The sequence below is a fragment of the Psammomys obesus genome, unplaced genomic scaffold (genome assembly GCF_907164565.1).
Source record: "Psammomys obesus unplaced genomic scaffold, mPsaObe1.curated_primary_1811, whole genome shotgun sequence".
In the NCBI taxonomy this organism is placed as follows: domain Eukaryota; kingdom Metazoa; phylum Chordata; class Mammalia; order Rodentia; family Muridae; genus Psammomys; species Psammomys obesus.
In genome coordinates this window covers 1,830,680-1,844,661 of record NW_026589732.1, presented here as the reverse complement: position 1 = coordinate 1,844,661, position 13,982 = coordinate 1,830,680, and the positions used below count along the sequence as shown (strand labels likewise).

General features: G+C 49.2%; 1 protein-coding gene across 2 annotated transcripts in view; it reads left to right on the top strand.

The window, feature by feature from the left end:
- The window catches only part of Shb (SH2 domain containing adaptor protein B), a 114,812-nt gene that overhangs the window by 65,641 nt on the left and 35,189 nt on the right, over positions 1-13,982 (top strand). The window contains exon 3 of one of the 2 annotated variants that reach the window (XM_055605353.1): positions 12,690-12,905. The exons of the other annotated variant lie outside the window; for it this stretch is intronic. Coding sequence (XP_055461328.1) covers positions 12,690-12,905 — 216 coding nt within the window. The remainder of the gene's footprint in view (positions 1-12,689; positions 12,906-13,982) is intronic. 2 annotated transcript variants of the gene reach the window in all.

The following is a 13,982-nucleotide window of genomic DNA, read 5'->3' as shown; positions in this document are numbered from 1 at the left end:
TTTAATCCCAAGTGTGGGATTTTAGTTGGACTATAGTTTATCCACACCTGTTAATTGTTACGTGTGGAGCATGGCTTTTGCTAGCTGGTAACGGCCTTCCCATGTGTCCCACAGAGAGGGGTGTGGTCTAGGACTCAGAGTATAAGTAAGAGCCTAGAAAGAGAAGGTATGGACATTTGGTGTTGGTGTTAGCCTGTGGCATGAGGCAATTTGGAGAGACCAGAGACCAGAAATGGTGTGGCAGTTTGGAGCAGACAGACAGAAATGTTTTGGGGCACAGCAGCGTGGAGGAGCTGGCTAGCTGTGTCCACAGTTCATGGAGATTGGTATAGAGCCCTAAAAGAACCCCTTGATCCTAACTAGCCTGGGGAAGTAAAGGGGACTGGGCCCACTCTCCCCACTAACCTTTTGGTGGAAGGGAGGTAGAGGCCTGAACACCCCAAATAAAATAGAGTTTAAAAAAACACAGCCACAGGTGGCATTCAGCCTCAGAGATGGGTGGGCAAAGAATGGTGTGTGCCTATTGTAAAAAAATTCAGTTCAGACATAGAGTGAAAAATGAAAACTGTGTCTTCTGGGACAAGGTGCATGCCTCTGCAGCGCAAGAAGCACAGAGGAGGGTATCTTCCATCTTATTCCTTGGAGACAGGGTCTGTGACTGAAGCTGAAGCTTGGCCAGGGGTGCATCTGTCTGCATCCTAGTGCTAGGGTGACAAGCACGGTTTTCACATAGGTGCTAAGGGCTCCAATTGCGGTCCTTACGCCTGCAAAGCAAATGCTCTTTGCCAGCTCTACAGTCTAAGCCTATCTTCTTTAAAAAAAAAAAAAAAAAAATCTTTATTTTTACTTTTAAAAACTGTTACTTATCTGTATGTGTGTTTAGGTGCATACGCCTGTATTTGTGCGTGTATGGGTGTGCCCATGTATGTGCACATATGTAGGTCAGAGGACAACTTGCAAGTGATTCTCCCCTAGCTCGTGAGTCCTGGGGTGATTAGTCCCTGTAGATGCCTCTATCAGGTGATGCAGTGCTTTCCATTTTTCTGTTCACGTGAGCATCCAAGTCCATTTTTTTCTGCCTCTAGGTCTAGGTATTTTTAGAAATAAACTTCAGGCCATATGGTGTTGGAGTCTTGTTAAATCTACCAAGCTTACCTCTGTAGAGGCCATCTTCAGTTTATATTCCCTCTAGCAATCTGTTAGTACTATTTCTTTTCCAGAATAGACAAGTAATTTAAAAAAATTTTTTTTCTGTGCTAAATTCTGAATTTGTAGCAGATTTGTTTGTTTATGTTGTTCCTTCAGCTAGTATTTTTGGAGCATCTGCAGAGCAAGATTCAGTGTTGGGAATCACGGGGGCCTGTCAAGATGGGTTAGACTTGAACCCAGCCCTTGGAAGCAGAAGGGGCTAGGATCTGAGCTTGCTCCTTCTTTGCTAGAAGATGGCAACAGTCTCAAGCCCCGCCCCTAACACACACACACACACACACACACACACACACACACACACACACAGCTGGGCTGCTGCTGGTTTCTTCTTCCTTTCTCAGATGGCTGTGTGTATTGAGTGGTCTGTATGAGCCATTGGTGGAAGCTGGGCCCACTGGTGAATAACTGGCCAGTGGCAGCTTTCAGGTTCCTGGTTCTCCAGTCCACCTCCCTATTCCCCTCCCAGCACAACTGGCTCTGTTGTGCTGTCACACTGACAGATACGAGAGGTAACAGCAGAGCTGGAGGAGCCGAGGGAAGGGAGAGTAAAACCCCTCACTCAGAAAGTGACCTCACGTGGGACTTTTGCACGTCCTTTTCGTTCTGATTTTCACCGTTCCCCATTAAGTTTGCATGGCAGCTTTGCCTGCCAGGATCCTGCTGTGGTGGTGGCTGTAAGAACCCAGCAGTGCAGAGGCTGTTTTGAGCTGAGTGCTGTATAGAACAAGGGGCTCTCCATAGCCTGTTCTACTAAGTTCTTTTAGGTTGAACCTTGGCTGGGTGAGGATCCTGACTGGGTAGGTAGGCTGGTGGTCTCCTGGGCTGAAGCTCTAGAGTAGGAAATCCTTTGTGAGCCTCTGGTACCCTTAGAAACCAGGCGGAGGAACTCCAAAGTAAGAAAGGCCCTAAGATCGTCTGCTCATCTCTCTTGCCTCGCCCGAGAGGAATCTCAGCTTCAAAGGACTGGTGAGCAGGGGCCAGGCTGGTCCTGGGCCAGCAGCCTCATTGCTTCTGTCCAGAAGGCTGGGGTTGTCTGTCAGTCCCAGGAGGGATTAAGTCCTCTTTCATGAGGAAGGCTAGGTAGAGTTCTTGCCAGGTCTCACCAGGTTGCTTCCACTGGACAGCTGCACTGGGCATGGGGCACAGTGCCAGCAATGTTCCCTCAGCATGAGGCAATGGCCCTATAAGGAGCCAAAGGGCAGTTGGGGTTTGATCAGTGTGCCTGGGAAGCCTGGCAGGGTGCCTCAGTTAGGTGACTGGGACCAGCAGCCAGGAGAGGATCCTGGCAGCCCTGGGAAGGAGGCCTCCATACCTGCTGTCAGTTTGTGGTTGCCAGCTTAGGGCTGCAGGACTGGGGACTGGCACATGGGTTGGCCGCCTGTGTGGCAGCCAGGATGTAGTGAGTGGCTCCCTGATGGACAGGTCTATCTCAGGACACTACCCTTGCTTTCCGGGGCCTGTGGCCTTTGCTGACTTCAGTTCATGCTCTTTTTATGCCTAGTGGAATGGGGGCCGGGTGGGGGAGTAAACACACGGGACACTGACGTTAGCTGAAAGGGTTGTATAAATGACCAAGTGTTGGGACCATGAGCTCTGGTAGCTGGCCTGCATCTACCTACCCCTCACTCCATGGCCATGGTACAACGGGCACGTCTGTGAATTACTACCTCCTAGTTGTTAGAATTAAAAGAGAAGCTGAGTGTACTGTGATCAGCAGACTCGGAGTGCCATTACTGTGTAACTGCACGTTGCCTTCCACACCCGCCCTGGTGTTCCACAGGAAGCTGTAGACTTCTGGTCAGTTCAGGATGGCCCCTTGGCTCTTCTAACATTGGCTCTGAGACTCCTTGATGACATGTGAGGACCTGCTCCATAAGGGTGAGAGCTGTAGCTCTGACTGATCTGGCATTAAAACCCATCCCCCATGGCTTTATCACATTAGCAAGTGGCCCTATGTCCCAGAGAAAGCCAGACTTCATTGTGCTTAGCAGACTGGAAGATTGCCCCAGAGGGACACAGGCCCTCTGCACCAGGACAGTCCTGATGGACTTATGTCTGCCTCTGCTGGCAGAGGCTGGTGAGTCCCTGCTGGGCCCTGGCCTCTTTTTTACAGCATGGGGAACCTGGGGATGCCCGGCTCATCCTCTCAGGGTTGGCCTGAGGATGCTAGTCACCCCACCAACCTGACCCTAGGCCTTGTGTGTGGACCACCTTTGTATCAGTTTGAGGCTCCATTCCTGCACTATGCAGTGCACTGTGAGTTGAGTATTCAAAGTGCTTGGGACTCGAAAGTTTGGAGATTCGGGATGTTTTTTGGATTTGGCGATATTTCCATGTATTGGGACCCATGTGTAAGCATGGAAGTTACAAGTGTTATAAATATCTACTGGCAATAGTCAAAAGGTGATTGTACAGGATTCTTCAGTGTGCCTGCATTTTGACTGCAGCCTATAACGTGAGGCCGAGGTATGGAGTCACGTCAGCGCTCAAAAGTTCTGGACTCTGAATTTTTAGATTTGGACATGTATTGCTCTTCTCTGTGTCGTGGGGTGAGGATCGCTTTGCTCCCAACTCCCAGGGTAGTGCCCGTCGTAATACTAAGCAGGGGCTAGAAGCAAATAGCCTTTATTCAATTAAATAATGTAGATGGTAGTATCTTGATTCCCCTGCTGAGCCATGGGTTCGTCAAGGGCTGGCAGCTCTGTCTTAACACCTTTCTGGTGGAGGGGGAGGTGGTGTGCATAACGGGGTGTCAGTGGGTGCTGGGAAAAGAAAAGCAGGTGTAGGCTTGCTATTTGCGTGTGAACTCACAGCAGACTCCGGATGAATGTGTTCACTGGGGTGATGATGGCTCACCAGTTAAGAGGTTTTGATACACACTCATAAGGACCAGAGTTTGGATCCCAGCACCCATGTGACAACTCTGGCGTTCCACAGATAGCTGTAACTCATAACTCAGAGGGAGCCAATACCGTCTTCCGGTACAGGTGCATTACCTCCACACACACATACACACATACACTCATGCATGAACATGCACATTCACACAAACACAAATCTTAAAAAAAAAAAAAAAATAAACGAAGGCATTATCTCCTAAGACAGTGGTCCATTTAAAAGGAATCCCATCTCTCATTTCTCCTCTCCCCCGTGCATCTCTAGCATAGGCTCTACCCATAAAGGCAGTTACTAGAAGATACAGAGCAATGGACTGGGCTCAAGGACACAGCAGAAATGACACAGAACACCCATGAGTTCTGTGGTGAGGTTCATGTGACTCTGTAAGGGGAAGCATGTTGGCACACACGCTCAGTACTTCAGGCCCTCTCTAGAGGGGCTTACACAAAGGCCCTGTCCCTGGACAAAGCCAAGGAATGGGAGCAGAGTGGACCTCCTCCTGGCTTCACCCTGGCTCTTCCGGGATGAGCACAAAAGAACACGTAGAGGCTTGCTGGCTGCATGGAGGTCATTGTTCTGTCCACACCCCTGCTTTGCAAAGCCCAGCCTCTGTTGGCTGGGTATTTCTGTGCACACCTATGAAAGAGATGCCAAAAGAAGCCTAATTATCTATCAGCTTCCTGGCTCTGTACAACTCTGGAAATGGAACGAGATAGAGGAGGATGATGCAGGACCTGTGTGTAGGGTTAGATTGTCTTCAGGCCCTGCCTCTGAGCTCGCCTGCCCTATCTGACTCACACCCCAAAAGACTCAGGCTGCTCACCTGCAGCCTCCAAAGAGCACCTGAGCTCAAAACGCCTCAGCAAGTGCCTCAGTTAGGGGGAGGGTCTTTCTCTGGCAGGTGTTACACAGCTCAGGTGAGGAGGAAGCCTTCTAGCCCTTTGATGTGGTACCCTGGGACCAGGCCAGGTTTCAGCTGCGTGTGTAATTAGGAGCAACCGCCTGCCACTCCCATAGACCTCACTTGGAAGTACTGAGTGTGCTTTAACACCTCAGAGGCCTGCCCTGCTTCCTGGAGATTAGACAAACCGATAAAAGAGATGTCAGAAAGCGTCTGGGAGAGGCAGGAGGAACCCTGGTCAAGGAGTATGGGTTCTTCAGGCCTCTTTTCTGCTTCTCTGGGCCTCCGATTCCCTGTGTGCACTGTGATCATTGGATATACCGAGACATACTGTGTATGTGTATGTTTCATGCCATTCACACAGTGCCTCAGGAGCTTGGCTTCCACACAGGGGTTGGGGAGGGCCCTCAGATGACCAAAGTGACTGCTGAAAAATGGAAGTTGTGGAGTCATAAACAGGTTCAGAGGTTGGTGTTGAAGCATTTCTTTCAAGATTACATGGTAGGACTGACTGTCCAGTTGCAGCAAGCGGATTGCTGAAGCTGGGGGCAGAGGGCAGTCTTGGAGAAGAGGTCTTGGAGTGGGGCTCCAAGGAAGCCCATGTAACTGAAACAGCGATGGTCCTGGATGCTTTCTTTGCACCAGGCATCATTTGGGGTATGTAGATTTATTATACTCATGACATCTTTCCAAGCTGGTGCAGTTGTCTCCTGCCCAGAGATGAGGAAGCTGACACAGCTTGTCCCAAGCCAAGCAAGTGCTAAAAACAAGGCCTCTGTCAGTCCAGGCAGTCTGACTCTGGTTCTGTCTTCCAGCCTAAGTGGCAGGCCTTCTCACTCCTGAACCTAAGGTTTACCTCTCTCCAAGGGCTCCATGTGGGGCAGCTTGGTCCATAGCAGCTTATATCATTCTAGTAATGCAGCCTTTGCTAACCTTACCTGAGACTCGGTCTCACCCTCTTTCAGCCCCAGCACCTCAGGACACCGGCTGTGTCCCCGTGGCTATACAGCCAAGAGAGGTTATATGGTGAGGGTGCTGGTAACGTCCGGTGTCCCCATCTCTGGCAGAGGAAAGGTTTCTTAGGCTGGGAGGAGTGTAGGCCTCTCAGAACCATATTCCTAGTGAGCTCTGCCATCCTATGACTTGAGAATTGCTGTGGATTCTCAGAAAGGCCTGTGTGGAAAAGCTGAGAGACGAGCGATGCTGCCCAGCCTGTTCTTTCAGGGAGGCCCCAGCCTGCACCACTCTGTCCAGCCCACCTTGTCCAGAGGCTCCAAGACAATGTCTGTTCTCAGGGTTGCTGGACTTGGTACTCAAGGCCCCCCAGAAGCCACTCCGCCTTCCCACAGCTCCATCTACCCTTGCAGATCTGTAGACTCTCCAGGCCCCGGGCTTGTCTCCTCTATCCTGTGCTCGTTTTCCCTGCCACAGCATTGTGTATGAGGGAAGGTATGAATTCCTCAAGGCTTCTACAGGTTGTCTCAGCCAAAAGCTGCTTCTTTGTTCTTTGTCTGTAGCATCAGGTCTCACTAGGACTTGGGCTTTGCCTCAATGGATTGGGCATCTGCCCCCCCCCCCCCCGCCCCAGGCACTATCTTCTCCCATACTAAGGATCAAGAGACACTGAGTGTGACACACTGGAGACAGGTGGGTGCTGGTACTGCTGAAGAAGGTGGGGTTCATCTGAGATGGGAGCTCAAAAGTGAAGCTACTCAATCTTTTTTGCTTTTGAGACAGGGTTTCTCTGTGTAATCCTGGCTGTCCTGGACACTCTTTGTAGACCAGGCTGGCCTGGAACTCACAGAGATCCCCCTGACTCTTCCCTTCCTTCAGCGATGGGATTAAAGGTGTGTGCCACCATGCCCAGCTGCTACTCAGTCTTTTCAAGGGTAGGGAAAAGGTAGTGAAAAGAACTGTTTTAGGTCTGGGATGCCATTAATCCCAGCACTAGGGAGGCAGAGGCACACGGATCTCTGAGATCCAGTCCTTCCAGAGCTACATAGTGAGACCTTGTTGCCCACAAACAACAAAAGAATTATTTGATTCTTGTCTCCTAACTGATAAGTTACTACAAAGTATATCCCTCAGGGTTTTTTACTTAGATATGTCTACTTTTGATATACAGATTAAAGGCTGTCTATATTAGAAAGGAATGCATGTATCATGACTATACTAGAAATCAAGTCTACACAGAAAACATGAGCACATCTGCTCATCACCTATATGAACATAGTTGTTGAGTTTACACATCAAGAAACACTCGTTTTCCACAAAGCTCCTGTCTGCACCCAGCTTGGCAGGTCCTGCTCCCTGCTTCTCCCTCTCTCTGTCGTCCCCTCCCTTCCTTTATTATCTCTTATGACCCTGGCTTCTTTAGCCCTTCAGTAGCATCCAAGCAAAAGGAAGATGTATGTACCAGAAATTAGGGTGACAGTACAAAATGATACAACTACTTTGGGGGGGAAGTTTAGCACTTCTTTCCAAAAGTGAACATGCTTTTACTTAATCTAGCAATCATACTACGCAGTCCTTACCAAAGGAAGTTGTACAAGGATATTTACAACTATTTTATTTATAATTGCCAAAGCCCAGAACCAGGCAAGATGTCCTTTATAAAGTAGGTAACTGGATGAACTCTAGACCATCTAGACAGTGGAATGCTTTTGAAGTATTAAGAAATGGGAAGGCCTGGAGAGGTGGCTTAGCCACTAAGAGCAGTTGCTGCTTTTGCAAAGGACCTGAGTTTAATTCCCAGCACCTATATCAGATATCTCAAAACTGCCTGTAATTCCAGCTCCAAAGGATCCAGTACCCTCTTCTGACGTCCATACGCAACACACACACACAGAGACACTTTTTAAAAATCTTTTTTCTTTTAAAGAAGCAAGCCAGTTCAATTAAAAAAAAAAAAAAAAGCAAGCCATTAATGAGCTTTCAGAGGGGGAGAAACATAAAGGAAATTAAAATGTGTTTTAGAGGAAGAAGCAGATCTGAGGAGTCTGCATACTGCCTGACTCCAGCCATATATCATTTTGGAAAAGGCAAAACTATGGAGCCGGGAAAGATAGATGATTTCCAGAGGTTGGGGGAAAGAGCCGAGACCAGGCAAAGAACAGATAATTCAGTGTCAGTGGCAATGCCTCCTGTACTGCATTGTACGGCTGTCTAAATCCACAGGTCCGCCACCAGCCGTGAACCCACACGTAAGCTGGGGTCTCTGCATCAGTCTAGCATCATCAGCTCTTGCAACCGCTGTGCTGGGCTGTGCTGGGCTGTGCTGATGATGGAGACGGCTGTGTGATTGGGGCGCAGGATACATGGGATGTCGCCACCTTCTGTGCAGTTGTGAGCAGATCTAAAGCTTTTGTTGTTGTTTTTTCAGATCAGGGTTTCACTGTGTAGCACTGGCTATATTGGAACATATTCTGTAGACTAGGCTGGCTGTGAACGCAAAGGAGATCCACCTGCCTCTGCCTCCCCAGTGCTGGTATTAATGGTGTCCACTACCGCCCAGCCTACATAGTCTTACTTTTAAAGGTAGGAGGCAGAGTTGTTGAGTACAGGGCGAAGTGTAGATTGTCAGCCAGCACTCAGATCTAACCCTCGTCACATCCATTCCAAGGGCCTTGTGGTTTGAGCAAACTCGGCCTGTCCTGCTTGCCTCTCTTCCTTCCTTGATTAGCAGTTATGATCTCCGGCCCTCTTTGTAAATGCTGTGGGTGAATTTTTAAGGTCTCTTCCAGGTCTGACATTCTCAGGTTCTGTGGCATATAGGATGCATTTGTTTCCATTTCTGTTTTTCTCCTGGTTCTACTTAACCCTTTCTACTCTAGAGCTCAAGAGAAATCCCACACTGTCAATTTAATGTTTCTTTCTACTTGGTGCCTACAAGGCATGAAATCACAGCCTGCCACCCAGTATTAAAAGTCATTTTCCTCAAAGGACTGGAGGGTGATGTCTAGATAACGTGTGGCTTAGAACATATGGGCACCGACTCCCCCCGTTAGATTCTTCTGGGGCCTGTCCCCAGTGGGCCTGGCTCATAAGAGGGAGGTGCCATGGTCATTAGGCAGGAAACAAAACGTCCTGCCAGGTGGCCTGGCGTGGTGACCCTTGACTTGCTGGCGCTCTTGGCAGCCTCTCAGGAGAGGGACTGCTCCCCATAGCCCCAGTCCCAGGGGCTAGGGCCGATGGCTGCTTCCAGGCAAGGCAGCCTTGAAGAGCCCAGTTTGCTTAACGCGTCAGTGTTTGCTTTCACATGCTCCTGTCTTAATTACATCTTTTTCTTTACTAGCGTCTTTATCCGTTATTCACAACAACTTTGAAAACTAATTAAGCAATGGTCCTTCTCCACAGCAGCTATTTACCTTCTTTTGTAGGGTTTTGAGCTCTTTATTCCTATGTGTCTGTACTTGGGACATTGCTGTCATCTCAGTTTAGACGTTATGGGCAAAATGTGCCATGCTCATTTTGAGCAATTCCTCAGCAGGGAGCAGAATTCCCTTCGCAGTGTTCACCTTGCCAGGAGTTGTTTAGGAAGTTCAGTTACACTCCTTGGCTGTCAACACGTAACATTTCTGTATTTTACTCTTCAGCTCAACATAATTTGATGTGCGTGTTCCCATGTAGCTACATTATCTTCCTATTTATTATTTTAATGACTGCTTAATATCCCATCCAGTTCACATGTGATAATTTACTTGACTGTTCCCTATTGTTGAGCCCTAATGAGAATTTGAACCCATCTGTAATGCAGAGGGAAGCTGTACACTGTGGTTTTAATGACCACGGGGGCATCCCGACATCCTTACCTACCGTTATGAACTCAGCATTGGTAGGGTGTAGGTGCTTCCGGAACAATCCTGCATGAGGGTTGTCATACAGGTCTCTGACTGGGTCGCTGATCTGTTCTCAGTGCATTTTCCTTAAGGCTGCTGTTTATGTCGTGTACCTGTTTCTCATCCGTATTTCTTGACACTAAACTGTATGCAGGTGCCATTTCGAGGCACTTCATCACTAGAATCTGGGATTTTAACAAGTTAATGGGAATTTTGGGGAGAGAGTGGTGTGTGCCTGTCAGTTCTTGTTCACATACCTTCCCCATTTACGTGAATGTCTGCAGTGGTCTGGAGGAAGGTCTGGAGGAAGAAGCAAGGTGCTGCCACAGAAGTGTATCTGAGCTGCTTGATGCCCGTAGAGCTATGGGTCGCAACCCTTTGGAGAGCCAAATGACCCTAGACAGGAGTTGCCTAAGACCATCGAAAAACATAGGTACTTATATTGCAGTTCATAACAATAGCAAAATTACAGTTATGAAATGGCAACGAAAAATAATTTTACGGTTTGGAGTCACCATAGCGTGAGGAGCTGCATTAAAGGGTTTGCGGCTTTAGGAGGGTTGAGAAGCCCTGCCGTAGAGTTGAGTGGCAACCACTGGTGTGAGCCAGTGACGGAAAGGGTGGTTTCCCAGGTCAGCTGTATCGGCTGCACCCCCGTGTCCCCCGGCTCTGTGTCCTCCTCGGAGCCAGAAGGAGATGTCAAGGTCCCCTGCAAAGCAGTAAGTAGTGTTGGTAGTTGGGTTCATGAGGTGATTTACAGAGTTGCTTGTGGTGCTTTGCAGTCGGTGCCCTTCCCCACTGTGTGAAAAGGGGAAGAACTTAACAGTCTCGCAGAACCCAACAAAAGCCACATTTTACCAAAGTGTGGTAAAAATCTCTTGGGAGATAACTTTACATGGCTTACAAACCACAATCAGAAGGTTTTCCTTTTCCCCTGTTCTTTCTCTCTCTTTCTAGAGAACAACATTTTTATTTTTAGTAGTTTGTGCCTGTCTCCCTTTAATACTTGCAGATTCCCCCCTTTGCACAGGAGGACACTAACCTTTGGCACATGGGTTTGTTTCTCATTCAGTCTTTGTGTGTTAGCAGCTGTTTTTTGTTTGTTTCGTTTTGCTTTGCTTTTTGTTTTGGTAAGGTAATGGCTTCTAGGATGTTTACAGAAACTTCCTTTTAAAATAAAAACAACAATTCCAGTGATGGCACTGGAACGAGCCAAAGTCGTGAGGTCAGGATGGGACTCGGTGAAGGTTAGGAAATACGGGCCTAAGGGTTTAATGCGTACTGAAGGACAGTGCACAGCCCTTGGCTTGTTTCATCAGGGCACAGGAGGAGCAGCGTTGTTGTGTCGCTGAGGAGGCTTGTAAAGCAGAGGCCAGGAGCCGCTCTTCCTTGGGAAGGCACCGCTATTCACACATGTTCAGGCAGCTGCTCTGCAGGCCGTGGCCTCCTCCGTAGTTATGCATCTGACCCCTGGTTTGGCGTGTGCTTCACACATACCATGAAACACATCCCTGCCTCCACCCTCACCCCTACTCCCTCCTTGAACCTGGGACCACAGCAGAAGGGGACAGTGAATGTCCACACCGTGAAACATTCCTTTGCCTTGAAAGTTGCACTCCACTTTGAAAACACAGTGACTCGTGCAGTAAGCAAGCCACAAAAGGCAAATGCTGATCTCTTGAGGGAGGTAGCCAGCCAGAGTAGTCAAGCTCAGAGAGAAAGGTGGAATGGACTTTTCTAAAGGCTGGGGGCGGGGGGTGAAGAAAGTGAGGAGCAGTGCTTAATGGGTACGGAGTTTTAGTTTGAGAAGACGAGAAAGTTTTAGAGATGAAAAATGGTGATCCTGCACAAGGGTACATGTGCTCAATGCTGCTGGACTGTCCAGGCAATAATGGCTGATATGGAGAGTTGTTACCTACAGGTGTGGTGGCTCTGGCCTATAATCCTAGCACTGGAGAGGTTGAGGCAGGGAATCATGAGTCCAAGGCAAGTCTGGACCACATCGAAGTTTCATGGGCCACATTGTGAGACCCTTAAAAGGAAAAGCAAACAAACTGTGGGCTTATTCTGTACACGGAGCCTTGGCTCATGCCATCCTCTTCTGCTTCCATTTGTCAGTTCAAATGCTGGCTCTTTCCTCTTGACCTGGGGTCTGAGTTCAAATGCTGGCTCTTTCCTCTTGTCCTGGTCCTCCCAGACCCCAATGCCTGGTTTCCCTTACCGACAAGTCAGTGTCATGGTAATGTAGGTGTTTTGTCTCCTGGAAATAGCAGCAACTGTCAGGGATGGCTAGTTAGATCATTCCTGTCACCCTTTCTAGAAGAAGCTAACTCCGATTCCCATACCTTCAAATCCCCGACATTTTTGGTTGGGTTGAAAGAATGGGCTCTGGGGTGTAGTAGTACAGGGAGGCAAGGGCTGAAGAGTAGCCTGGCCAGATCCTCTCCAGGAGAATCTTTGCATGTTGGTTCTTTAAATTAATCTCTGAGTTGGGTGGGAACAGAGGGTGATTTGGCCCAATGTGGCTCTGTGCAAATGGAAAGGTGGCAGTGGTGAGATGGCCAAGTATGAGGGCTACGCAGGGCCAGAACACACCTGCCATTTTCTGCACACAACTGGCCCAAGTCCTTGAACGGATAAGACAGTGAGAGAACAGAGTGCGTCTGAAGCTGCTGTTAGGCTGAAAGTTTCAGTCTTGGGAAGCATGGTCCTTACCCACATAGTTGAGAGATGCTCAGTGCAGGGCAGCCCCACCTCCCTGGCCAGTAGCTCTGACCTCAGACTGTTTCCTGGTGGGGACTGCACATCCATGACGTGTCTCCTTCCTTCCCTGTTGCCTGCAGAATTCCAGAGGCAAGAGAGTGTCCGGTCCCAACACAAAGGCATCCAGTTGTATGACACCCCTTATGAGCCTGAAGGCCAGAGCGTGGACTCAGACTCAGAGAGCACTGTGAGCCTTCGGCTACGGGAGAGCAAGCTGCCCCAGGATGATGACCGGCCAGCCGATGAGTACGACCAGCCATGGGAATGGAACCGGGTCACCATCCCCGCCCTGGCAGGTAGGAGCAGCGCCCCTGTTTGGGAGGCAGTTGCTGGAGAGCACTTGGCACCACCTGAGGTAAACTGAAGACAAGTGGGTCTAGCCTGGCCAAGCACTGCAGAGATGACATGGGTTCCTGAGGAAAAAGAGGCCAGGTCAAAGAGTAACTCCATTCTGGCACTGAGGGTTCCCAGTCCACTTTCCCCACCTTCAGAGCTGGTTCCCCGGGGGCCTCTTGGAGTCCTGTGGTCCCATTCAGTCCTGAACAGCTTAGGTGGCTACTGTGTTTCCCATCTGTAGCTGTGCTGTGAGCATGCTCAGAGCTTAGGCTCCTCTCGCCTGGTTTTCTAGAAACAAAGTGGCCCCACCAAAGCTCTTCTGCAGAGTGGTGTGTCCATATGTCACAAGTCAGAATCCCGTTGCTCATGCCCTTTGACTTCAGTTCCACTCCGGAGACTCTAAAACTGAGAAAAACAGTTCACTCTCATGAGAAATTGGGGCCATTGGAATGCCTGACACAAGAGTTATTCAGAGAAATTTTGTGCATCCGTGAGTCAGCACCGTGGCAGGTTTTGGGGTTTCCTCACAGGGACCTCAAAGGCTGTTGTTGCTTGGGATGCTCTGGTATAGTCTGGCACCTCACTCCTCACCGTGCTCTCCGACCAGCAGTGTTGGCTTTGCCTGTAAGCTGCTCAGAAACGTGCCATCTTTATACCAGCCGTACACAGTTGGAGTGTGTTCTGCCAGCCCCCATATGATCTGTGTTGACGTTCCAGTGAGCACTTAACCCATAGGACATGAAGGCTGTCTGTTTGGAACCTGCCCACTCATGCCTGGAGACACTTTGAGTACTCTGTATGAGTCATTGTTCATAAGGCCTCAGATAGAGCGAGCTGGCAGGAAGCTTCCGGACCCACACGTATCTGTTTAGGTCTTGGTTCTTGTCACTGTTATTTTGGCTTTACATGTACCCTCCAGAGCAGATGCTGGTTATCCCTGTCCCAAGCAGCTTTGGCTTCCCTCCTCACTTCCTGGGATGAAGGAGGAGGTGGCTGCATCATCCCAGGGCTGGAGGATGCTGTGAGCACCAACCTTC